This window comes from Euwallacea fornicatus, chromosome 4 (genome assembly GCF_040115645.1).
Source record: "Euwallacea fornicatus isolate EFF26 chromosome 4, ASM4011564v1, whole genome shotgun sequence".
NCBI classification, from domain to species: Eukaryota; Metazoa; Arthropoda; class Insecta; order Coleoptera; family Curculionidae; genus Euwallacea; species Euwallacea fornicatus.
The window spans coordinates 1,209,461-1,234,408 of NC_089544.1; the positions used below are offsets into that span (position 1 = coordinate 1,209,461).

The window sequence follows — 24,948 nt, forward strand, 5'->3', positions numbered from 1 at the left end:
TTGCCTTCCCTTGAGATGAAGTTTTTATAATCTGCTTGTCGGATGGGGTCCCCAACTATAGTCCGTCGACACCAATTAACGGCTGAACTTTCATTTCGAAGTCGATGAGAGCTTTTCCTGCAATTACGTCCATTTTCTCTTATGGCCTAGGCCCAGACGAAATTTCTCCGTGTTAAAAAGGTTGCACCATGTTTCCCTTTTCTCACGAGAATCTCATTTATTTTTAGTCAATTTTCCTTTGTTCCGGACGTTTTTAGTGCTCCCGCTAATATTCCTATATTTTCTGCTGAATTGGTCGTCATAAGAGCTGAGTATTAGCGCGTAGCTAAGTGGCTTTTATCCTTTTGTTTCCTGCTAGGTTTACTGTTACCCTCCACTTTCAGAGGACGCTTTGTATCGTATTAGCTAATTTTTAGAGTTAAGTTTAATATCTGCCATCAATCCTCTGGCATGGCACATTAGGTTGTGCTTGCAGAATTGCTAAAATCGATAGCGTTTCATCGCATGATGTAGACATAACAACATTTATACCTCTGAAAGTCGACGTTAAATTACTTAGTCCTTATAGCCCGTTTGACAAGTCATTCAGATCTCAAGAGTAATTAATTTTCCCTTAAATTCGCGATAATTAAGTTTTTATGAGCATGACGTAACGCAATTCAAAATACTGTTCTAAATTAAAGGGGCTGGTTTCAACCAAAGGCCGGGGCGTAGATTGAATTCGCCATAAGACATGTCCACTGGGAAACAGAGATTTCCAAACAACCATCTAGTTTTGTTGAACTTATATTTAATTAGGATTCTCTGCGAATGTAAGCTCAAAGTAAACGTAAGCTTAATGTTTAGTAAATTTAATTATTCGCCCGTCAACTGTGGGAACAAATATTGGTTTCAAATTGTGAGTGAAATTTCATTTTGGGGGGGAACGATTTACATATGTAAAATGCAAAAATCCAAAAACATGAACGTTGCCACCCAAATTATATTAGCGGAGCACACGTTCGGTAGGTGAGTTGTTACAGGACGAGTTCATCAGAATGTCAACAAGTGCTCTATCAACACCTAATGAACGTGCCTCGCATACATTTATTATTTTATTTCACGCCATCGCGCATTTGTCAAAGGATTCGTGCTGAAGGCCGAAACGAAAAAGGTTTCTTGAAAATATGGCGAACGCAAATTTTGATCACGCCGGCATTGCGCGCCTGCGTCTGCATGTTATGTTGCGTTATTTATCGAAATCCGGTAGCGTTCGAATTCATGTCCTGTTCATTTGATAAGTATCCGATTGTTTCCTCGTCGAAAAGTCCAAAAACGAACGCTCATCGTGTGTGCAGCAAAAGAAACACGTCTAATCTGAAACTGCCGCTATTTTCCAAACGATAGACTCCCGGAGTGCGGCAAAATTGCTTAGCAACAGCAATTAACATACAATATGAAGTACTGAAATATTTCGATTTACCTGCCGCAAATCAGCATAGCACAACACATGTTGTTCATTATGTGCCGCACTACTATGCCGATAAACAGATCTATCAGGACAGCATGAAATGAACATTATATCGCCGATGTAGGGGTATATACGTAAACATGGGGGTTTACATTTCCTTCACCTCATGATTCATTTAATGGCGTTTTATGCTTATCACCGATTTCTTTTCTACTACAATTTCATTTTGTTTGCTCAACGAAATCAAATCAATTTCCTTAATTTCCTGCAATTCGACCTCCGCCGGATCTAAAATCTGGGTTAGGTTTTTTCGTCACTACTGTAATTTCCTACTAAAGCCAATATTTCAATACTAAGTTTATAAATGGAATTTCGAAACAAAACATCCTTTTTGGAGGTATTTCCGCAATAAGACTTCCACCTAAACTGTTTAATATCTTCAATACTATTACAAAATATTCATGGAAAATCCAAAACGTCGCATTTCTGGAGTTCATGGATGAATAATGTATTTTAAGGAGTTTTGATTGGCGAATCAAAACTTTTAACTAGTTTCTGTGTCAGACGGAGTTTAAACTGTTACAATATCCGATCCAGAAGCTCTTAAAGCGCTATAAAATTTTATTACGAAACGGCTTTTCAAAAGATCTCTTCTGTCTTATGGAAATTGATCAGGAACCGGAAGCGTGGCGCAAAGCCATTTTACGTTTCTATATCGGAGCACCCCTTATTGGAAATTAAATGTTTCCTTTTAAACTTGAAACTCCGATGGAATGTCAAATTAACTTTGAGCAATTTTTAGTAGAACTTTAGGAAAGCTCCCGAAAGTAAAAGTTTGTAAAAGAGTAAAATGAATGAAATACGCTATAATAAAATTCCGCTCATAGTTGCATCGAAAACTGTTGAAGCTACACGTACGACACCCTGTGTAGGGACTGCGTAGAATCTCGCAAAAAACTAAAAAAAAAATAAATAAATAAACAGTGCAGAGTAGACTGAAAAGAGGACAATTGTTGCAAGTTTGCGTTATTATTATTATTATTATTTTCAGCCTAAAAAATTTGCCGTAGCCTCGTCCCAACCTTCGACGGCCTCAATAATTGCAGGTATTTTGGCCCTCCACGGGGTTTAATTTATTCACGTGCGGCTCTCAAATCAGCAACAAAAGAGACAAACTAGATGACAACCAAAATAACACGAAATGAGCTAAAATGACTCCCAAATGGACCATTGCTTTGACGTACGCAAAATTAACACATTAAAAGATAATTTAGTGGACATAAATAGGAATCTAATTTAGATAAACTTGACCGTCTACGCGTTGGTGTGTAATTTACGGTTTACCCAATTCTATGGTTTATCCCGTATTGTCCTTGATAAAATTTGGTTGTTTAAAGGAGAAATAAATAAGCTCGGAACTTAATTGATAAATAAACTTTAGCTCGAACTCTTTCGAGTCGGAAAATCTACCTAAATATTTGCTAGAATAACAATAACCATGAACTAATGGCAATTTGTCGGGTTTAGGACGAAATAAAGGCAAGCTGAAACTTGATAGTCAGCCATCGTGCCGACCTATAATTCGATCTCCCTGAGGGCTCAAAATACGAAAATACCCCAGTGTGTAAAGTGCCCTTTTACGCACCAATCAAGGGATGACAATGTGGTCTCCTTGCCACGTATTAAAGCATATCTTGATCGTACTAAATAGTTAAGCATTATCGTGCTTTTAGAAGGAATGAACTTGACTCCTCTCAAATTTTGACACCTGTCAGACTCAATACCATAATTGAACATACGACAATAGCATTGATTGTCGCATTATATGTGTATATCGGATACGCAGTTTTTAATACATCGCACGAAAATTAAATCGATCGAAGAACAAATCTCTGGTCATTTCTGTAATGCTTAGCGGGGAACACGTGCGAAAATCAGTTGTCGCACGTGTAAGAAATTGTGCCACCGGCCATCAGCTATTTTCGGCAGTAGACGCATAATTGATAGACCTCAAGAGCAGGCCCGTCATGGGGCCCAAGTGGAGTGACAGTAGTCCCGTCGATATGATAAAGCCGACGAGTCTATTGGGGTGTGGCTCCTTGTTCTCGATGAGCAATTGGGTTGACCCAAATATTGCAGGCATATACAGAGGACTACAAATTCGAGCGAAATGTATGGGGATCGTCGCGTTCCTTAATTAAAACGTTTTCCCAAATTCAAACCTACGTTAATTGATGAAGGCCAAAAGTTTATATCGTCAAACAAGTTACCCAAAAAATGTAGTCAAATAGTAAAAGTTGAAATTAATTTTGTAGACGTCAAAGAGAAATTCACAAAGTGCGAGCTTAATCGTGACAACTGGCGCCCTTGTGTAACTAAAACTGCTCTTTCAGTGTGTCAGTTGTCAGTGTGTTAGTTGTCAGTGTGTTAGTTGTTAGTGTGTTAGTTATCAGTGTGTTAGTTACCGGTGCATTAGAAAAGAAATCAATTGTACGGTGATCCCCTCTGCCATAATTATTTAAGCAAACTTCAATAGGAGATCATTACCGAGTCCTCGTCAACTGAATTTCGAAACATATTACTCCTAATCAAAATGTCGGGAAAATCTAGATTTACTGCGAAAGCCCATTAAGCGATATGAGCTAGTTAAGCTAGAGTTAATTCCCATTATCTGCATAGCATTTGGTAGGACGAAATTAATTAATCTGCAAAAGTTCTATGGATTCCGAAAAGAATTCAAATTACATATATCATTCTAATTACATTGACATGTACGATTGCTAAAGTACTACTTGCACGTGACAAATTCGACGTTGGGACTCCAGCTGACTTGTTGATGATTGCAAAGAACTCTTCATTTACAGAAGAAATTCTGAGAATTCTTAATGAAAAAAATTGGTGGGTAATACTAATTGTCAGTAATCTTAACAAGATCAAATTAAAAGATATGCGGCAACGGCTTCCTTTTCATGATTATTACCTAATTTGCAAATAATATTGTACTTTCGTATAATGGGCATTATCCCCTCAGGAGAATTACGCTACGCCCGTCGCTTCTACGTCAAACTATTCCATTGGGACCGATAGCTTTCATTAGAAGCTCATGCAATTAACCAATCGTACGATTATGATTAAAAGAATGGAAACTACTACTTCATACAACCAAAGTTATGACAAAATAGTAGTTTTAAAACAGTTATAATATCCTCAAAATCACCTACACGGAGGCAACTCTTATTGTATCTTCTAAAATTCATATTTTATTATATATTTATATTTTTATTTATAAATCACATACGAGGTTTGTCCGGAAAGTTCGTATAAACAATATAAATGGTCGTTTAACAGTCAGGATGATCGTTGAAAAGCTTTTGTTGAGTAAAGCAAACGTCCATCAAATTTTAACAGAAAAATTAGGAATGAAGAAGTTGTGTGCCGAAATCGTTCCAACGCTTTTGTCTCCAGAACAAAAAGCGAGTAGGGTGGCGTGCTGTGAAGCCTGGATGGAAGCTGAGAGGGTGGTGACTTTCTCGATAGGGTAATTACCGGAGATGAGTCTTGGTTTTGCGAATTTGAAGTGGAATTCAAATCTCAAAGCGAGGAATGGAAATAAGCTGGAGAGACAAGGACGAAAAAGTTAAGGAAATACAGATCAAGTGTCAAAACAGGGTTGATGGTTTTCCTTTATTTGCGAGGAATCATCCACCGAGAATTCGTCCCTCCAGGCTAGACCGTCAACGGAAACTTCTACATTCATGTCCTCAAACGCCTCAAAATTCGAGTTTCTCAGACTCGACCGAATTTGGCCCGAGGGAGGCGGTGGATTCTCCATCACGACAATGTCCCCGCACACACTTTCCTAGTTGTACATGCGTTGTTGACCACAAATTCCATTCTCACGACGCAACATCCCCTTATTCAACGGATTTGGCACCGTGTGACCTTTTACTATTTCTTGAATGCAAGATGGTGCTTCGGGGGCGGCATTTGAGTGATGTGGAGGCCATCGAAGCTCACACGACAAGGGGCCTGAAAAACCTCAAAACAAAGGAATTCCGAAAAGCTTTCCAGCAGTAGGAACGAAGACGGCGCAAGTGGATTGTGACTCAGCGAGGTGATCCTGACGGGGACAAAATTCAATTACCAGATTAAATGTAAAAAAAATGTTTTTCTTTTCACTTTTATACGAACATTCCGAACAAACCTCGTATTAGATCCGGGTTACTCTGAATCCGATTATTCCTATTTCTTTAACTCCGGTCTCAGATACGCTGCAGTCAATTTATTTCCCAACTAATCTTCTTCAGAACAAAGAATCAGGCTCAAATCTTGCTACTATATGGACGCATCATCCAATTTGGAGGTTACCGGTAGATTCTATTTAACAACGGGATGGCGCGACCCATTCCATTTAGTCACGAGGCTCTGTTAGACCACCACAACGTCGCAGTGATGGATTGAAATTACTTCTTGCATAATTAACTTCCGAATACTTCCCGAATGCTGAGTTATCAGTGAATTATTATAAATTCTTATGCGGACAACTCTCGAAATTCCGTTTTCGATGTCGTCAAAAGGGCACGAGTCTGAAATTTGCGGAACAAATACGTGTAAAAAAAATTGCAATTAATTAAAATCAAATTTCGACACCACGGAAGAGCTAAATTAGTTAAGTTTTTGTGAGTTGACAACAGGGAGTAATTCTCAGTCTGTCAGTCAGGCACTTAGTTAAAATTACGTTTCGGCTGATTCCGAGTTGGAACTAATTTTGCAGCATTTCCATACGTTCGTTGGCGGAAACTTAATCGTGCGGGAATGTGCCCGGATTAGCCGGAAATCGTACTTACTTACATTGTTAGAGTTGAGACATAGTTATAACTAAAAGACACATTGGCTTTCGCAATTGGCTTCAAAAATGTGAATGTATAACTTCACCATCAGAGGGACCTCCATCTCCGGCCGAAAATTTGGATACGCCTGGCTAATCGTGAATGATCATTTATCAGTTGTGTTTATCAGTTGTGTTTACCGGTTACTAAATTTGACTGTTTATCTATTTTTTACTGGTGTTTAACGTTTAAAATGAAAAACAGACAAAAAATCCACTCAATACTTCGTGACTACTCGAATCGGAGCATTGAGAGCAAAAAAAGGTCTTTCTTTGCTTATCGGAAATGGGGGATTTATCCCTCACCTGCTATTTTTACGATCGACCTTCAAATGAATCGTGGTTGTTTACATCTAAAATAGATCTGAAAGAACATTAGAAGTTACCGCCACGTGTGCTCAAGTCCAGAACACGTCGAATCCTTCCTGGATAATTCGTGGACGAACCCTTTGACAATCCGCCCGTTTAAGGAACTTAAAATGGCGGTTACAGTACCGTAAACGGTTTTCGCTCCGATCGTTCTGATTTTTTAATATGTTATTCTAAAGGTCATTTCGAACAACTTTTCTAAAGGGACAAGGGCGCGCAAATGCCTCTTTCACACTTTTTTTTAGGTTGAACACTTTTCCAAGTCCAACTGTCTTACGGGATCGTGGCGCGAATAGGGGTGCTGGGTGGGGTCAACTGCCTCACTATGGGTATGTAATATTTTGTTGTTGCTTTAAAGATCTGAAACGTTGTTGATAGTTACCTCACGCAGCACTCCAATTCACTCCATGAATCCCGAAAGACACTTCACTTAGTCGACTAAAATACTAGCGTGGCCCCTGCGCAAGAAAGATACACAAAAATTGTACAATTTTATTTTTATTGCAATCGCAATTGAAAAAAAATATAAATTCTGATCAAAATAAGTAAATGAAAAACATATTGCTTGAGAAGAATTGAAACTAAATGAAATAAATTTCCTTTACTGAGGTGATCCGAACTAACCTGAACTAAATGAAATACCACCCAGCGCTCCTATTCGCTCCACGATCCCGTAAGACCGGAAAAATGTTCAACCTAAAAAAAGTGTGAAAGAGGCATTTGCGCGCCCTTGTCCCTTTAGAAAAGTTGTTCGAAATGACCTTTAGAATAACATATTAAAAAATCAGAACGATCGGAGCAAAAACCGTTTACGGCATAATTACCAAAATGGCGAAAAGGATCGAAATTAGCACTGAGAAGTAAAGCTCAATGATCACTTCACACGGCGAAGGACTTTCATATCGCCAAATTGCTAAAAAAGTACAAGTTTCTCTCAAGGGTGTACAACCAATCATCGATCGATTCGATCATGCGGGAGTTTTCACGATCGTCCGTCGTAGTGGACGGCCAAAAGTGACCACCTCACAGGAAGTTACTAGTTTCATCGTCGCCAGCAAAAGAAATAGGCGATAGCAGCACTAAAAATCTGCGCAACTTTGAATAGTACCCGGATGAACCCCGTATCGTTAACAACAGTAAAAAAAGTGACTAAGACAAGGGGGATTAAAGGGGTGCATTGCTGTGAAGAAACCGTCGTTGAGGTTGGTAAATAAACAAAAACGCCTCTAACGGGCCCGTGAGCATCGAAATTGGACTATTGATCAATGGAGAAAGGTGCCGTGAACATGCAAATCGAAATTGCAAATCTTGCGGGCGAATTTTCGTCACAAAAATTCCTTCGGAAAAAATGGCTCCGCAGTGTTTGGTACCAACCGCAAACCGTGGGAGTTCTTCCATCATGGTATGGAGATGTTTCTTTGGCCGCGCTGTGGGCTGGTTCGTCAAAATCGATGGAATTAGGAAGAAAGAGGGATATAAGGAAATCCTTGTCGAAAAGGCCATGCCGTCGGGGCTTCGACTTATCGGACGTAAGTTCGAAGTTCGTCCTTTAGCACGACAATGATCCCAGGCGCACTTCTCATCTCTGTCGAACCTATTTGGAAGAGGAAGAGGCTACTGGGACGTTGCAGTAAGTGATTTCACTTTCACACTTCGCCTGATCGCAACCCAATCGAGTTATTATGGGAATAATCAAATCGGAAGATCCGAATTTCGCGTCCTTCATGGGCGGCCGAACTGTGGGAGAAATTGGAAAGTGCGTGGACATCGACGCAACGGGGAAACTTTAAATAAACCGGTGGAAATTGTTGTAAAAGTGAATGTTGTTTTTTTTTATAAAAATAAAATTCAATGTTTTTGAGATTTATCTTTTCTCCAAATTTAGCCAAAATTATTGATCGTAATCTAACTTTTCGGCTATTTTTGTATGATAAGGGCGTTTAAATGGAAAACATTCACGGAATCATACGGCAATCAAGGGAAAAATCACTTTCCTTTAATTGCATCCAAACGTTTGGCCGGTAGTGTATTTCGGCAAGTCGAGAGGATCTTTAGCGATTCGGAAATAGAGCTGTAAAGTGGCTGAATTTCGCCGAGTCAATAGTGCCATTGTTACAGTTTCTGCTGAATCACACGATACCCGTCAAATACATTTAAATGGGACCCGGCATCGTTTATACTTCGTATTTCAAACAAGTACACAACGGTGGGGCAACAGTTTATCCTGCTGACCGTAGCTATTGGTTCACGTATCAGAGCCATGGTCATGTTCGGTACGATCCAATGATCTAGAAGGGCTAGACGTAGCAATGTCGTCTTTTTATTTTGCTACCCCTTTTTGCTAAATGAGGCACTAATCCATGGCGAATGGGGGAAGTGGCGTTATCTTGGCCTCTCATATCGTGTTCGCGCCGTTACGCCCTATACACGACACATCTCCGCCCGTTAAAAAATTTCACCGCATGCTCCTCTCTGCCGTTGGACACTAATTTATAAATTCCCCCCCAAAAAACAGAAAAAAAAAAGGAGTAGAAGAGGTTCAAGGCGAGACCTTGCAGGGGCCCCAGATGTTCGCTACCCTCACCACCCGATCGCTCGATGTGAATGGTGCATAAACCGAAAAATATCGTCTCAGGAGTGGAGGAACAAAAAATATCCTTTCTCCCATGTTGCGAACCACATGGCCTCCAAAATATCGTATATTTTAACTATAATTACCTCCATAACATTTTACACCCCCAACAAATGCACGGAATGACCCCAAAAACAACACCGGGCAAAAACAACCCACATTGTTAGACCTAAACTTTAAATGAAAAGAAGAAATATCTTTCCATCTCATACAGTTAATGGCTCGGAAATAGTTAACTACTTTAGAGGGAAAGTGGTAACAAGCAAAGGTCATGCAAACTTCCCGAGGATTTTGAGTTTAACTTTCCTACGGCTTACGCGAAATATAACCCATGTACTAATTGTGGCCCTTGTTTTTGCTCTCAAATGAGATTTGGCCTATGTCATCGGATTAATTTGGCGGCAAACCTTAATGGTCTACTATCCGGCAGTTTGCTAAACTTCGGACAGTAAAACTTAAGTTAAACACGCCGGAGTAAGGAGTCTTCAGGCAAATTAAAACGGACCGTTGGTTTGTCTGCCAGTTGTTTATAGGTCTAAAATCGAGAACAAGCTCCAAATTGGAGTTTTGTCGTGTCATCTTGAGCAAAATGGCCAATTCTAGAAGTAACACTGAAAACTAACAATAAATCAACGCTCTCCAGATTGTATTTTTGATTGAAGTCGTAAAATGTTTCGTTCACTAACAAAATACGAGCGCATTTATAGCTCCCCAATACCCTTTTTATGGACATTAAAGCATCAATTTTATAGCTGACGTTGTGGTTTCACTACTTCTTTTAGATCGTGCTTGACCATTGGCGCAAAAAGAATTTCCACCAGGACTGCCCGGGACATTATGTTAAATGTAACTGTATTCAGAAATATTCCAAAACGGAAAATGGACTCGCGTGAGCACACTTCCGGATTTCCCTATAATTAAACCGGAATGTTTTCCTTGCCGTTATTACCGCTTCAAAATGAGGCTTTCACTACTGCCAGGCGAATAAATACGCCCGTTAAAATTAAACACGACAATAATAGGTTCGGGGGCGCATGTGGGGAGACTCGGCGTCACGTGACCAACAGATTTCTTCCCTTGGGGGAGTCGCATCACATCGCTCCGAATGGAGGCCCCCTCCGCGTGTTCCATGCCGCGGTGGAATTGAAACTTGCGAATTCGGTCAAACGGTCAAGCGTCTGTCGATCATTTTGCAGCTGGTGCGACCGAATACCTTTAGTTTTCATTTTTCGTAGCTCCTGCCCAACCTCATCAGGCCGTGGACACAGGGGAGTTGCCCTTGTTTCTCGAATTCAACGATAAGTCCCACCTCTGGAACGGGCCCGACTGAAAGTTACGCGCACCACTCAGAACTATTAGGGGACGTTATGTTATTTATGAATGTAATATTTTTATTCAATTTTATTCGCCTGTTTCCTGTAGGACAATAACAATTTTACGGGTTTAAACGGGAAAATGAGACCTAGGATAAGTCTCCGCCGATTTTACAGGGTTTAACTTCAGTTCTCACAAGTGGTATAAAAGCGCACTTAAGCGCTACCTAGGTACCAGTCGAATTTTTGCCCTCGGGAAAGAGTGGTGCGCAATTTTTTGGTTTCGTTATTCCTGCAACGAACGAGCAACATGATTTGATGGAAAGAGAGGCGTGGCTCGCCATATGGCAACTCGAAGCTGACCGAACGCAGACGCATGTTGCCCAAATGAATAATGTCAGCCAAAGTGCAGTTTCCAGATCGTGGCAATCGATTTCTTGAAACAGGAAATATTAGAAGAAGACCAGGACAAGGCCGACCATCGACGACACCACCGAGAGAAGACCGACTTCTCCAGTTGCTCGCGAGAAGAAATCGCCATGTTAATGCATCGTTTCTAAGAAGCGAGTTTGACCGTAATAGCGGAAGACTTGTGTGCACTCAAACCATAAGAAATAGATTCCAAAATGTCGGATCGAATGTCCAAAAAACCAATGGTGTGAATTCACTGACTGTGGAACACAAAAGAGCAAAAAGAGCGTGGGGTGAGCTTCATCGAAATTGGACCCATAATGACTGGGGGTCGGGTACTCTTCAGTGGCGAGTCTAGGTTCACTGACAATCGCTATGTTTTGATTCGGCGTGTACACGGAACCCGAAACAATGATCAGTTTATAAGAGAAAGATCTCACTTTGAAGATGCCGGTATCATGGTATGGGCTGGTAGTAGTCGTGGCAGGCATACAACTCTTTATTTCATTGACAATGGTGCCTTAAACACCAACAAGTACCTTAACGAAATTCTTCAACCTATTATAATGCCGTGTGCTGGAGCAATAGGTAATCAATTCATATTTATTGACGACAATGCTCGTCCTCATCGCGCTAACATCGCGAACAGTTGGTTGGATGAAATGAATATTGGGAGAACGGTGCGGCCTGCCACTTCTCCAGATGGAAATCCAATTGAGCACGCTTGCGATACGTTGCACGTAGAAATCTACCACCTCGAACTATTCCAGATCTTCGAAATGTCCCAATTGAAGAATAGAATGGAATTTGTGCCAAGACGTCTTTGATGACTGGATTGAACCAATGCCAAGCTTTTTTAGCAGCAAGGGGGGGCCATGCTCGTTATTAAAAATTCATTTTTGTGCCGAGTTAATAAATCACGAATTCAAATTACGTTGGATAACCATCGCCTTTTAATTTGAAAATTTCCACAATTTGAAACAGGGCTGTCGCACCTGATCGAATCAAGTTTTAACAGGAAGAAGTACCTCGTTTTATCAATGGAAAAACTTCAAACTACAAATATAGTCGTTTCGACGCGTCTCATGTGGCACGATAAACTTTTAAAACAACATTTTGATACACCCCGTAATTGTTCCGACCACTGTATTTTAGGGGAACACAGATGTTTTATTTATTGCTATTATGAATGAAAAATGTTGCCTGATATGACGTACGACGAACTTCGTGGCAGTTAGTGATAAATGGGGGCAATGACGCATAAAACTAATGAAATTTTTCTTTATTGAACTTTCGCTGCTAAGATTCACCGTAAAGCTGTCATGATGCTCAGATAACTCCGACTAGCGATCATGTCTTACGCCACGCGTTATATACGGCTGCAACGGTATATCTCCGGAATTTTATGTTATCGAAGTTCGGTACTCTGTCAAAGCAGAAAGTTCAGATTAGTTCAGGTTAGTTGGAGATGATGTATCAGGTAGTTTCAGTTGTGGTCGGTGACCCCAGTTTCAAAAGAATACTTAGAAACCTAATATCCAGAGAATACTTCGGAAGAAAATTTTACACACGCCATAATTTCTCTTTCTCGGCTGGTATTTAATTAAAAAACTTTTTTGATGGCTGCCATTTTTTTTCCCATTTATCGGCCCAGCTAGAGTTTCAACGGGAAAGCTGATTTGGCAAAAAAAGGCATTATTTAGCTCAATTACGAAACAAAAACTATTACCAGTAATGTTAATAGCAGCGAGCGCATAAAACTAGCATTCGAATTGGATTTTATTCTAATCGCAGGAACAGTTATTCACAACCCTACACGGGGTTGCAACTGGGTCGATAGGTTTAAAATATATTTATCAGAAAACAATGTGCAGGTATGTTCAATGGGGGCCAGTATCCGGCAGATAGCAGCGAAACCGCCATAATATGCCCTTTTGTGCGATATTACATTCATAACTAGTCCGTCTATAAACTAACATAGGACTCGATTTACGAACACCTCATAAACATTTCGCAGTGAATGAGGTATACAAGTAATAAAAATCTTTTCAGAGAGTTCTTTTAGCGGTACTGCTTTGTTACAGTTTTATTTATAGTATGTAATGAAAGAAATGCAGGCTGAAAGCTGCCACAACCTTCAGCAATCTAACTGCAGAGCAGACGTTGAAATATGGACGTGACATGACATAATCACTAAGCTAAGCGAATAATTATGTCCTGTCAGTAACAACGATATATCTATCACATTTGCATCTGTGACCCTGTTTTAGGGTATACATAAGCTGCAATATTATGTCATATCATATTACGCGGTTATGTATTCGACGGTACCTAACGAACAGACTAACGTGCAAAGTAGGGAGTCCACTCACAGTACTAGTTTGGTCGAGGCGAGTGAACACAAGATGTCACACACACAAATGGTCTTTACATATTTTACCGTAGACTTCAGCGGTCGAAGTGACAGGTGACATTTAAAGAAACCTCGCAATCGGCCTTGAAACGTCAACGTAGGGCGTCGATTGAGCCATTTACCATCTGACATTTGACATTGACAAGAGAAAACATGTATAGCCAAAGTCAAAGGTTTTATATCAATTTCTTTTGCAATTTCGGTATTTAAATCAAATTTGGAACCGGGAGGTTTCACTATAATATTCATAGTTTTCAAATTGCTGATTATCACGCACATTTGCTGGCATAATCGAAATATAAATGCAACTTTGACACAACCGCAATTACGTCGTTAAACCGCGAATGCCGTTAGATAAGTTAAATATTCTGTCGTTTTGATTGTGACTTGATGGCAGTACACTATACGTAATGTCCGCCTTCGGAAAGTGTCGATTTGTGACATTATTGTTTGGAACAACCATGTCCAATTTTGTAGCTTTGCAATGAGGAAAATCAGGGGAATCGGAATAGGAAAGAATATACGGGATGTCCCATTAAGGAAACAAAAACATATGTTTGGACCATATCTCGGAAACTGTGAATTATAGATAAAATTTTAGTGCGCCACTGGACTCTACGTAAAAATCGCTATCCGACACGGTTTTTACATTTTCCGGTACTTGGTGCTTATTAAACTGAAGGAGGAATCCTAAAATGCGACATTCTCAAAAACGGCCTTTAGTGCGTAAACTGAGATAGCTGGATCGATTCTGTCAACGTCATCATCAGTCTCGCTGAAACCGCGGCTCGCTATCTCTGCTGATAGCCGAGACATCTAACGATTGGAATGGAAATGGGACACCCGGTACATAAACGCGCTTACGGGGTGTTGCAACTTCGATAGATTAGCGTTCCTCCCGTCTCCCTTCTGCAAATGTCAGGAAGATAAGTAAAATACAATGTGTCACAGCCACATTTCCACGGCTTCGTGCGGTAAACATTTGTTATGCTTAAACGGCACCCACCAAGCAGGAACGTTTGAAGAAAAGTTCAAAAAGTATATTTTATTTAACGGAATTGTTGACATACGAGTGCTGTTGAAAAAGTAATCGAAACGTTAGACTCCATTCTCCATTATAAATCGATTGTTGTTGCATTAACGCCATTTTTTGCGATAGAAATATGCAAATATTCGACGATAAAACGGCAATAATTCTTTTCAGATGCAAGATACGGAACAAGAATATGACAGCTCAAACACGAGAAAATGTTCCTTGGCGATGTTTTGCGGCCGCACCAGCTTATTCGTCCTCATGACTGGATATGCACTTTTTGGGGCCCTTTTATTCAAATTCCTGGAAAGCGGGGTGGAAAACCACCAAGTCGCCGACTTTCAAAGAAGCAGAGAAGACTGCTTAAAGGAATTATGGATCATTACAGGTACGCTTGTTTCATTCCCGATATGAATAATACGTCAGCGAACAACTATTAAATTTTCGATGCTTTTTCTATCTCTCGATAATCAAACTGGCAAAATCCATATTTTGCATAATGGTTTATATTGATTTGCTGCACGGCCCTAGATCGACACACACTCGTCCTTTATGCCGCAGAAATGGTTTTTTACGGCACTAAATTACCATAACATCGGTCGACTAAAATCGTTTTGTTGATAGTGACCCAAATGCGGATTAATCCTGCCAAGTCAGAACCTAAATCTTTAATACCCTTCACTATTATAATAGAAGTAAGTAAACAAAAGAACTTTGTTTCTCGTCAGTACATGTTCTGACGGCCAAAGTTAAATTATGAATACGTGTTATGTGAGGACGCATCATGTTTTCAAGCTTATCTGCGAACACACTGCCTTTTCATAGGGCTAGAATTACCTTATATATGGGCGGTAAAAAGCCCCTGTTCGTGGTGGGAATAATTTTAGTGGCTCCTGTAATTTTGGGATATAAATTTGGTCCTTTGTGTATTTTGGCGTAGAAATATGTATTATAAAATTATTTATGCTTCGGACGCATCGTGATGCACGTACCCACTTGTCCTTATTTATGAACGGGTATCGTCATACAGTGGGCGCAAAAAGTATCCGTACGGCTTCATTCCGAAACGAAATATGGCGGACTGCACGTCAACAGTCCACTTTATTACTTGAACGTAACTCATAAATAATCTTTAACATTCGTGGCATCGAATCGGCACAAGCAAAAATGCCGTTCTTCCTCATATTCATCGAAATGCGGGGCGAGTCGGGAGGACCGTGCCAAACTTCAGGAGAGTGTTGTACATGAAAAATAAATGTAAAAAAACTCAAATGTTGTTATCCGATTTTCGTTTGTTTACAAGTCATAGCGTAAATAAAATAAAAACATAAAACTAAAAAAATTTATAAATTTCATAAGAAATTCCATAAATTAACGTTTGGATATCATAGTAAATGTTCAAAAATGTTGCCATTAACTTCTAAACATTTTCGGCTTCGTCTATGAAGAGCATTCGTTGCGCTCCTGATTGTTTCATGTCTTTCTTCAATAGCAGCTGCAGCATTTCTAATGCGTTGACTTAGTGCATCTTGAGTGTCCACTTTTACTCTGTACACTTCAGTTTTAAACCACCCCCACAAACAATAGTCTAGTGGTGTCAGGTCTGGAGACCTTGGAGGCCAACTAATAGGGCCACCACGACCAATCCAACGTCCAGGTACGTTTATGGTAAATAGAATCCGAGTTAAAAAAAATTATTTACGCTATAACTTGTAAACAAACGAAAATCGGATAACAACATTTGAGTTTTTTTACATTTATTTTTCATGTACAACACGCTCCTGAAGTTTGGCACGATCCTCCCGACTCACCCTGCATTAGCAGAAACAAACATATTAGGTCGTGTAGTATGAAATGGGTAGATTCTCGAAATGCCACATTCAACTGCGAATAACTTCACTCGAAATCTATATTTGGACTTGACTTTTTTATGTGGAAAAGGCACATTCTTCCTTTTTCGAGCGGAGTTTAAAGTGTTAAAAATGATCGAAAACTTTTATTTTTATAAAAAATTTCGTGCAGCCATGCAAAATAGTGAAATTCGTGCGTTAATGAAATATGAGTTCCACCATGGAACCACAACAGCTCAGACGGCTCGCGATGTTAATGATGTGTTTGGTACTGAAGTCACTTCGCAGCAAACAGTATCTCGTTGGTTCGTGAAATTTCGTTCTGGCAATTTTGACCTAACAAATGAACCACGTGGACGACCTGAAACTCAAGTGGATAACGATCATCTAAGAGCCGTGGTGGAAGCGAAACCATGTCAAAGTGCGTTCGAATTTTCGTTAACATTCATTGTAACCAAAAAAATAATATCGACTCATTTGGCTGAAATTGGTAAGGTGAAGAAGCTGGACAAGCGGGTACCGCATGAGTTGAGCGACATACAGAAAGAACGACGTCTCGAAGCTTGTGTTTCTTTGTTGTGCCGGTATAATAACGATCCATTTTTGAATCGGATTGTTACTTGTGATGAGAAACGGATCCTATATGACAATACCAGACGTTCATCGCAGTGGTTGGATCAAGATGAACCACCGAAACATTGTGCGAAAAAAAATCTTCATCAAAAGAAGCTTATGGTGTCCGTTTGGTGGTCCAACGCGGGTGTCATCCATCACAGCTTCATGAAACCTGTTGAATCGATTACGGCTGATGTCTACTGCCGACAACTGACCGAAATGATGAGGCAACTCACGGTTAAGCAGCCAAGATTAGTCAATCGAAGCGCACCGCTATTGTTGCACGACAACGCTCGGCCACACACCGCACAAGTCACCTTGGCCAAGCTACAGGAGTTGGAATTGGAAACTCTTCGTCATCCACCGTATTCGCCCGACTTAGCACCCACTGATCACCACTTCTTTCAAAATTCGGATAACTTCTTGGTAGGGAAAACATTGAACTCCGACGAGGCTGTCAAAGCTGCCTTCCACGAGTTTATCGACTCCCGGCCTGCAGGCCTTTACAGCAGGGGAATCAATGAACTTCCCGTTAAATGGCAGAAGTGTATCGATAATGGTGGTGCATATTTCGATTGACAATAAAAACATTTCATATGAAAAAAAAATGACTAAAGTCTCAATTCAATTCTATTCATTTCATACTAGACGACCTAATATTTGTAAAACTGCAGGAGTGAAAGGTATTCGTGCAATTCTCGCCACCTGAAGTGACACATGCACACACGTCAACAAATGACCCCTGGGCCCGGACTATGGTGTAGATCGATAAGTTTCATGAGGCAATGTCGACTGTTTGCGGAATCAAAGCACTTAAGCCTAATACGAGTCGTAAATCTAAATGAGAACTGAAGAAGAACGAAAAATTATCATTAAGTTTCATAATTAATGTAAGTCACTTAAGTCACTTAGTGAAGCAGCTCGTGTAACGAACATGGCGAGCTCTGCTGTTCATAGCAATATTGACTGGCTTGGATCACGAAAAACCCTTTAAAATAAGAGATCTGGACGTTCAGGGAAAATAAACGATTATGAACACCGATTAGTTATGCGCAAAATCAAAGGAAATTCTCGGATAAGGGCCAACCAAATTTCTGCAGAACTTGAATTTCATAATAGTGTGAAAATTTATTCCAGTACTATGAGAGAATATGTAAGAAGTTCATAAAATCACGGTCGAGCTGAACGTGAAAATACTTCGTCGATGGAACCAATCACGACAAGGGGCTGGAATTTGCAAGTCAACGTCTAAATACTTCTATAGAGCGTTGGAACAAGGCTATTTTTACCGGTGAAAATGAAGTCGATGTATATGGATCCAAAACACATTTTACAGTGTGGCGAAAGAAAAACGAAGGATCAAAAAGAGAAAATTTACAACCGACAGTGAAACACGGCAACAGATATCTATCTTAGTTTAGGGTCGTGGACGCCGACTGGTGTGGGCGAGTTGCAATTCATCGATGGAATAATGAACCATAGATATTACGTCAATATTCTGAAAAGTAATCTCCATGCTGGTGGAAAATAATGGGGCTTATTAACGATTATCTATTTATGCACGATAACGACCCCAAACATATGGTATACGGGGTGTAACTTAAGCGATGTCACTAATTTTAAGGGGCGATTCCTTGTCATATTTTATGGAAAAATGTTCATATAAACATGTATTCTAACTCTTGCGTCATTTTTCAGATACAGGGTGTCAAAAGTTTCATTAAAAAATCGAATTTTTAATGAAACTTTTGACACCCTGTATCTGAAAAATGACGCAAGAGTTAGAATACATGTTTATATGAACATTTTTCCATAAAATATGACAAGGAATCGCCCCTTAAAATTAGTGACATCGCTTAAGTTACACCCCGTATAGTACTAAGTAATCGATTTTATATAATGTACCGAAATACTTGAAAACGCCGCCGCGATCTCCAGACATTAATCCCATTAAACGTTTATGAAATTATCATGAGAAGAAACTACGCAATCTTTATATTACATCTAAGAAAATTTTAAGACATGCTCTTTCCGAGGAATGGAATAAAATTTCATCTTCTGGAACGTCCAACTTGGTGAATTCTATGCCTCGACGGCTTTACACTTCTAAAAAAAATCAAAGGGCAATCCCGCAAATTATTGATGTTGCAAAAATTTCGCTTATTTAAAAAAACTTTTTAAATTTTAATTAATCGCAGGAATGATTTTCACTCCTGCAATTTTCCAAATATATTCGCTTTTATTTATATTTTGATAAATATGAGGAAGAATGGCATTTTGCTTTAACTGATTCAATTCCATGAATGTTAAATGTTATTTACGAATTAAATTTAAATAATAAAGTCGATTGTTAATACATGATCGCAATATTCGTTTTGAAACAAGGGGCCGTACGAATACTTTTTACACCGACTGTAGATCTAAAGGGAACCGTTGAGTCACACGAAACAAAGAAATAAAATTTGAAAATGGAAATGTACAAGCAATTAAAGCCGACTGTAGAAACTTTCTAGCACTACAGGAATTTTTCATAAAATTCCTACCAAACTTTTCGGTCATATAGTCATTATTTAAAATTCTGCCATTAAAATACATTTTATAAGGCATGTGTTGTTACCAGGAGAACAATATAGACCTTTCAATTTCGGTGTGTCCGAACACTCTGACCAACTCGTTACATTTCTGGCCCCTCAAAAGCGACAATTAGTTACAACATTAGAAAAGTTATTAAAAAAAAAAAGAAAGCATAATATTCGTGTGAGGAAGGATTTCATAAACGCTTGCTCCTTGCCGCTGTGCGTCAGGTTATGCAATATGTCGCACACGCTTTAACGGCCCTCTTATACACCTGCACTATAATATACTATTATTAGCCCGAATAACAGTCAAGCATAATCGGCAACGTTACAGGTGGTGGTTTAATTGTACTTTAGAGTTCTTTTATTGCAGGTTTTTAACCCCGGACTTCATTACACATGCTTTAACTTTAATACATTTTTAAGTAAAGTTGATTGATAACGACGACCAAGCCGATATGACAATTTCCGATCGACCAACGACTTAAGTAGTCTCCCAGGTAGAAAACGCCCGTCCTTTCTATAAATACTTAAAAGGGTGAATTATAGTAGGTTTCTCATCCCCTATTGATTTATTCTATAAAGCAAAAGAAGATCTATGGTCCTGCCCATAATTCATGAAAAGTGGTTTGTGCTTTTATGTTACCGTGCGAGGATGTGGTCAGTTGCATGAACAGCACTGATGGGGTATGCCCATGATCGTGATATATGGAATTTATTTAATAGCGTTCATGATTCAATTTACTATTGAAACGCCCTTCGTATTTATTAAACACTTTATGGTTAAAATATTTGGTAACGAGAATACATATATTATAAGAAGCCTAGCTAGCTCGTTATATACACGGTTAAACATGACTTATTGATTTCCAACACGTGCAATGAACTATGGTAGCATTCGCCGGGGAATCGCATTTGTGGAAAATTAGCCGCATACCTACGTAAATATCCCGGTGGAATATTGTTTTTTTTCCAAAAATGTCAGGTTGGCCGTATAGTCAAATGTTGTCTCTAGTTAATAAGACTAATATTTGTAATTGTTATTGTTTTGGGTCGAGCTCAAAAATCAATTATCTACAATATGATTTATGACTAACAAGATTTCCTCTCTGATTTTCACTTCTGTTGTCAGATAATATTATTGCGTACATACATGATCCATAAATTTCGAAGTTTACCCCAGTTACGAAGGCGTTGGGGAAGTTCTTCCTCTGCTTAACTTATTGCGGTCACAGATCAAAATTGCAAGCTCATTTAAGTCGTTGAGGCGATAAACTACCAGTTAACATAGCACTACAATGGTAATAGCGCACAATTTCTCCAGATATAACATTTATGGGTTACCGGTAATTCATATTTAACCGGCTCTGTGTTACCGTTCCGGGACCTTAACAAAATTGGAAACCTTTTCGGCTTGTTTTTTTCATTTTAAGGTCATGGCGACACGCATCTAATACAGATTATTGACTTACCTACCTGACGTACAACGTTAGAGCTCAGATATGCCCCATTTACCACTATTTCCCGGGGAAAAGCTAATTTTCGATATAAATTAATCCTAAATAAACGAAAGTGGAGCTTATAATCTCCCGAAAGAACACGTCTGATATTGGCTATATAAAGCGCGTGTTTATTGTATAACGAACGTAATGAAATTTGATCAAAGATGCCCTTAATGACCTTTGTTTTCGATTTTTAAAAATGACCTATTTACCTGACGGGAGATAACGAATTCTGAATGATTTACCGTAATGGGTTGCTTTCCAGTTGCTCTTCTGAGCGCGGCGACTTCTTGGAAAGTAAAATTCTAAGGGATTAGTGTCTTTTTAAAAGCTAAGAGTTCCTACATTGAATATGAAATAATCGGAATGGTTTATTCGATTCGTATTCTTTATCGAATAAAAACTTTAATCGAATCGTATTCCTCATCGAATAAAAATTTTATTCGAATCGTACTCTTTACCGAATAAAATTTTTATTCGAATCGCATTCTTTACCGAATAAAAATTTTATTCGCATCGTATTCTTCATCGAACAAAAACTACGGGACGACCTTTTACCTTTCGGCTGCGTTCCCAATGTCGCCATTTAGACCCGTGAATTCAGAACCGTTATAAAAGTAATAACGCTTTTTATGCTCGATTAGGAGGACATATTCGCCATACATCTCGAAAATCCCAAATGTAACTTCAGAATGTACTCGTATACAATAAAGAAAGTTCGTTTGACACCCGACCCCATCGAATAGAGAGTTATTAGGGCAAATTTTGCGAAAATGCGAATATATTTCCCAGGAGATCATAAAGCGAAAAAGGGAAAATCACACGAGGTTCTGAAGAAATCGTTTAGGAGCCCTTGGCGTTCTCGTTGGAGGGAACGGGCTAGAAACAAATAGAGCAATAATGATTTTGGCTAATTTATTCGGTTGGAAGTGGCGAATTTTCGTGTGGTTTCCGTTACAGATACCACACAGCCCTCGTAAAAAATACCCATTAAATCACTAGTGATAAGACTGTTAACCTGTTATATTGAAAAAGATATAAATACAGGGGTGGCCATATGAATGAGAACGCCATTTAAAATGGTAAAGCTTATTTAGGACAAAAATAATAAACACATTTGTACGATCAGGTATTTTTGTGATAAAATACATTTATTTTTAATCAACATGATTTTTTTTATATTAATGCTATAGACCGAAGGAATAAACAAACAAAATACCTTTTGACACATAAATAAGATCGTTTTCAAAGAAACTATTTGCCGATCAGTTTGTGCCGCTGTTGAGTGCAAAATACCTTTAATGGAACGTAACATGGGTAGAAGAAAACTTTGCACTTCAAGCCTGAGAAAATTGATTTTGTCTTTAGTGGAAAAGAGTTGGAGTTATCAAAAAAGTACTGACCACTTAGGTTGTTCCAAAACCGTGGCCGCAAACGAAATTAAACATTTCAGGGTCCACGAAGATTTAGAAAATTCTATAAGACAACAAAAAAAAACAAAAGCAGCAGTCCTGTTTGATGGACATTTATTAATACTAACAAAAAAAGATCTGAAATGAACGATTATTCAACTGCAAAAAGAACTCTCCCGCCGAGAAGCACCCACAATTTCAACAAGAACAATACGAATGTTATGAAATTTAAGTGACGAAGGTTTGTTCGGAAGAGTTTCCAGAAGAAAACCCATGACGTCAAAAAAGAATGGAACGGCACGGTTGGAATGTCCGAAACTTCATGTTGAATGGTGAAGTTCTCAATGGAAGCATGAGTTGTGGTCGGACGAAACAAAAATTAACAATTCGTTTTCGATGGTCGAGTTTACGACGTCGTGACTCAGAATTTAGCCCAAAGTACACTAGAATGGTCATCAAGAATGCTGGCGGCAAATGTTAAACTGTGGTGGTGTATGTCTGGACACGGAATTGAACCCATCGCCAATATTGACGATATACTGAACATGCACAAACATCGAGTATATTCTTGAGAACATTGCGCTGCCATATGCAGAGAACACCCTTCTCGTTGTCCGCACGACAACAGCCCGAAACATAGAGCAAAAAGTGTGAAACAGTGGTTAGTGGAGAATCAAGTCGAAGTTACTAAGTGGCCGGCTTGCAGTCCCGACTTGAACCCAATTGAGAATTTATAGTGAATTTTACGGAGAAATTCAGCGGATGCCCACAGCTCGAAAACCATGCCAGAAGTTAATTGACTCTTTACCGCAACGGTGTTATGGAGCCATTGGGAATGACCCAGCTAAATATTCGTTTAGTTTAATAGTACTAATACAATTATTAGGAGGTTTAGGCCATTTTAGCGTTAAAATTTCACTTGAATCGAATCGTCCTTGTTTATCGGTCCAGAGGAATTTTGTTTACTTGTCAAGTCGACCTAAATCTTCATTGGGAACGTTAAAAATAAAAATAAATACTATTTAGTGCAAAACTAATTTGATAGAGAAATGCTTGTATTTTCCCGGTTTCAAATAAGGTTGGTACGTTTTATAGAATTTTCTTGTTTACGTGGCCACCACTGTATATTACATTTTCCGTAAATCGATTGCGGTTTTCGCTGCGGACTGCGACTGCGCGCAGTACCGGCTCGGACCAACCGAATCGCAGAATAGACCCTTGAATCACGGAGCCGTCGGTAAGGAAGAAAAAATTAAGTAACTTCTGAACGGCTGGTATGGATGGACCGCTTTTGATGTAATCAATCATCCGGATCCATTTATATGTTACGACACATCGAAATGTGTCCCGAAAGGTACACTAAAATAAATTTCCCCGTTTAACAAGTTGATATCGGAAACGGTGCTATATTATTTTCGGTATCCCCAGGGAAACTTGTTGAATAAAGCACCGCCCAAGGCACTACGGCAAAGGAAGGCAAACAAAAATTTTATTTACAAGCGAGTTGGGACGGTGAGGGCAGTCGTATTTCAGCACTGCCAAGGGACGAGATTGCTATTTTTCAGGATTTTTCAATATTTTTTTCTATTTCGAGATCTATACATGGAAAGCCGACAAAAGCCGTACCAGATTTGCTGATAAATGTTGGGTGCCTGTTCGCAAGCCGCAGGCCGTCGACGAACACCATTTTAAAGTTCGCAAAGTAAGTGTCCTCTTAAAGAAACAAAAACAACGTGATTGATCCCACACCCGTGCGCCATTAATCAGACCCGAGGCATAAAATACTCCAATTCCATCAACGGCACCCAATAAGGTTTTGTCATTTAATGCGTCCATTGTCTAACAACAACTCCGGACGGATTACTTGGGGGACGTAACCAACATACAAAAGGTCCCGATAAATTGCCCAAAATCCAGTCTGGAATTGGCTCCAGTGTCGTCCACTTTAATAAACCGTATAATGCCTTTTACCGCCTTCATTATGGGGGTTAATTTCATTTCGACAGTAACCATTGTTGGTCAGAAATGAATAATCGCTTTTGTGTTTCGCGTCTTGACGTAAACGATCTAATAACGGACTTGGTCGGATGTTACTTCGCCCTTTACTGCTGCTCGTTTGTAATCTATGTTTCAAATGGGCAATTAAACCCATGTATGTGCGGTATTAGAGGAGTTGGAACTCGAGTAGGGTCAGGTCAAGTGAATCTAGCTGACCTATTAAGGATTTTTGGCTCAAGTTTGGTCGTCCAACGGAGCGGCCATAATTAAGTAGATTAGTCAAGCTGAAATATCTGTATGGAATTTGTCCGATCGGGCTCAGTATTTGTTATCGTCATTATTCGGCAAATATTCCTCATATCGCGATTTTATTCAAATTGTTCAAGTTGCCACTCGCGGCCCGGTAATAGTCCTATTTGGATAACAATTTTTCACACGAGTCAAGACACATTCTTACAGGTCGCACAACCGAAAAAAACACATTTA

General features: G+C 39.4%; 1 protein-coding gene across 2 annotated transcripts in view; it reads left to right on the forward strand.

The window, feature by feature from the left end:
- Positions 1-24,948, forward strand: part of LOC136338692 (potassium channel subfamily K member 18-like) — an 84,855-nt gene that overhangs the window by 36,556 nt on the left and 23,351 nt on the right. For both annotated transcript variants that reach the window (XM_066281329.1, XM_066281330.1), the window contains exon 3: positions 14,681-14,897. In XM_066281329.1, the coding sequence (XP_066137426.1) occupies positions 14,681-14,897 (217 nt within the window). The remainder of the gene's footprint in view (positions 1-14,680; positions 14,898-24,948) is intronic.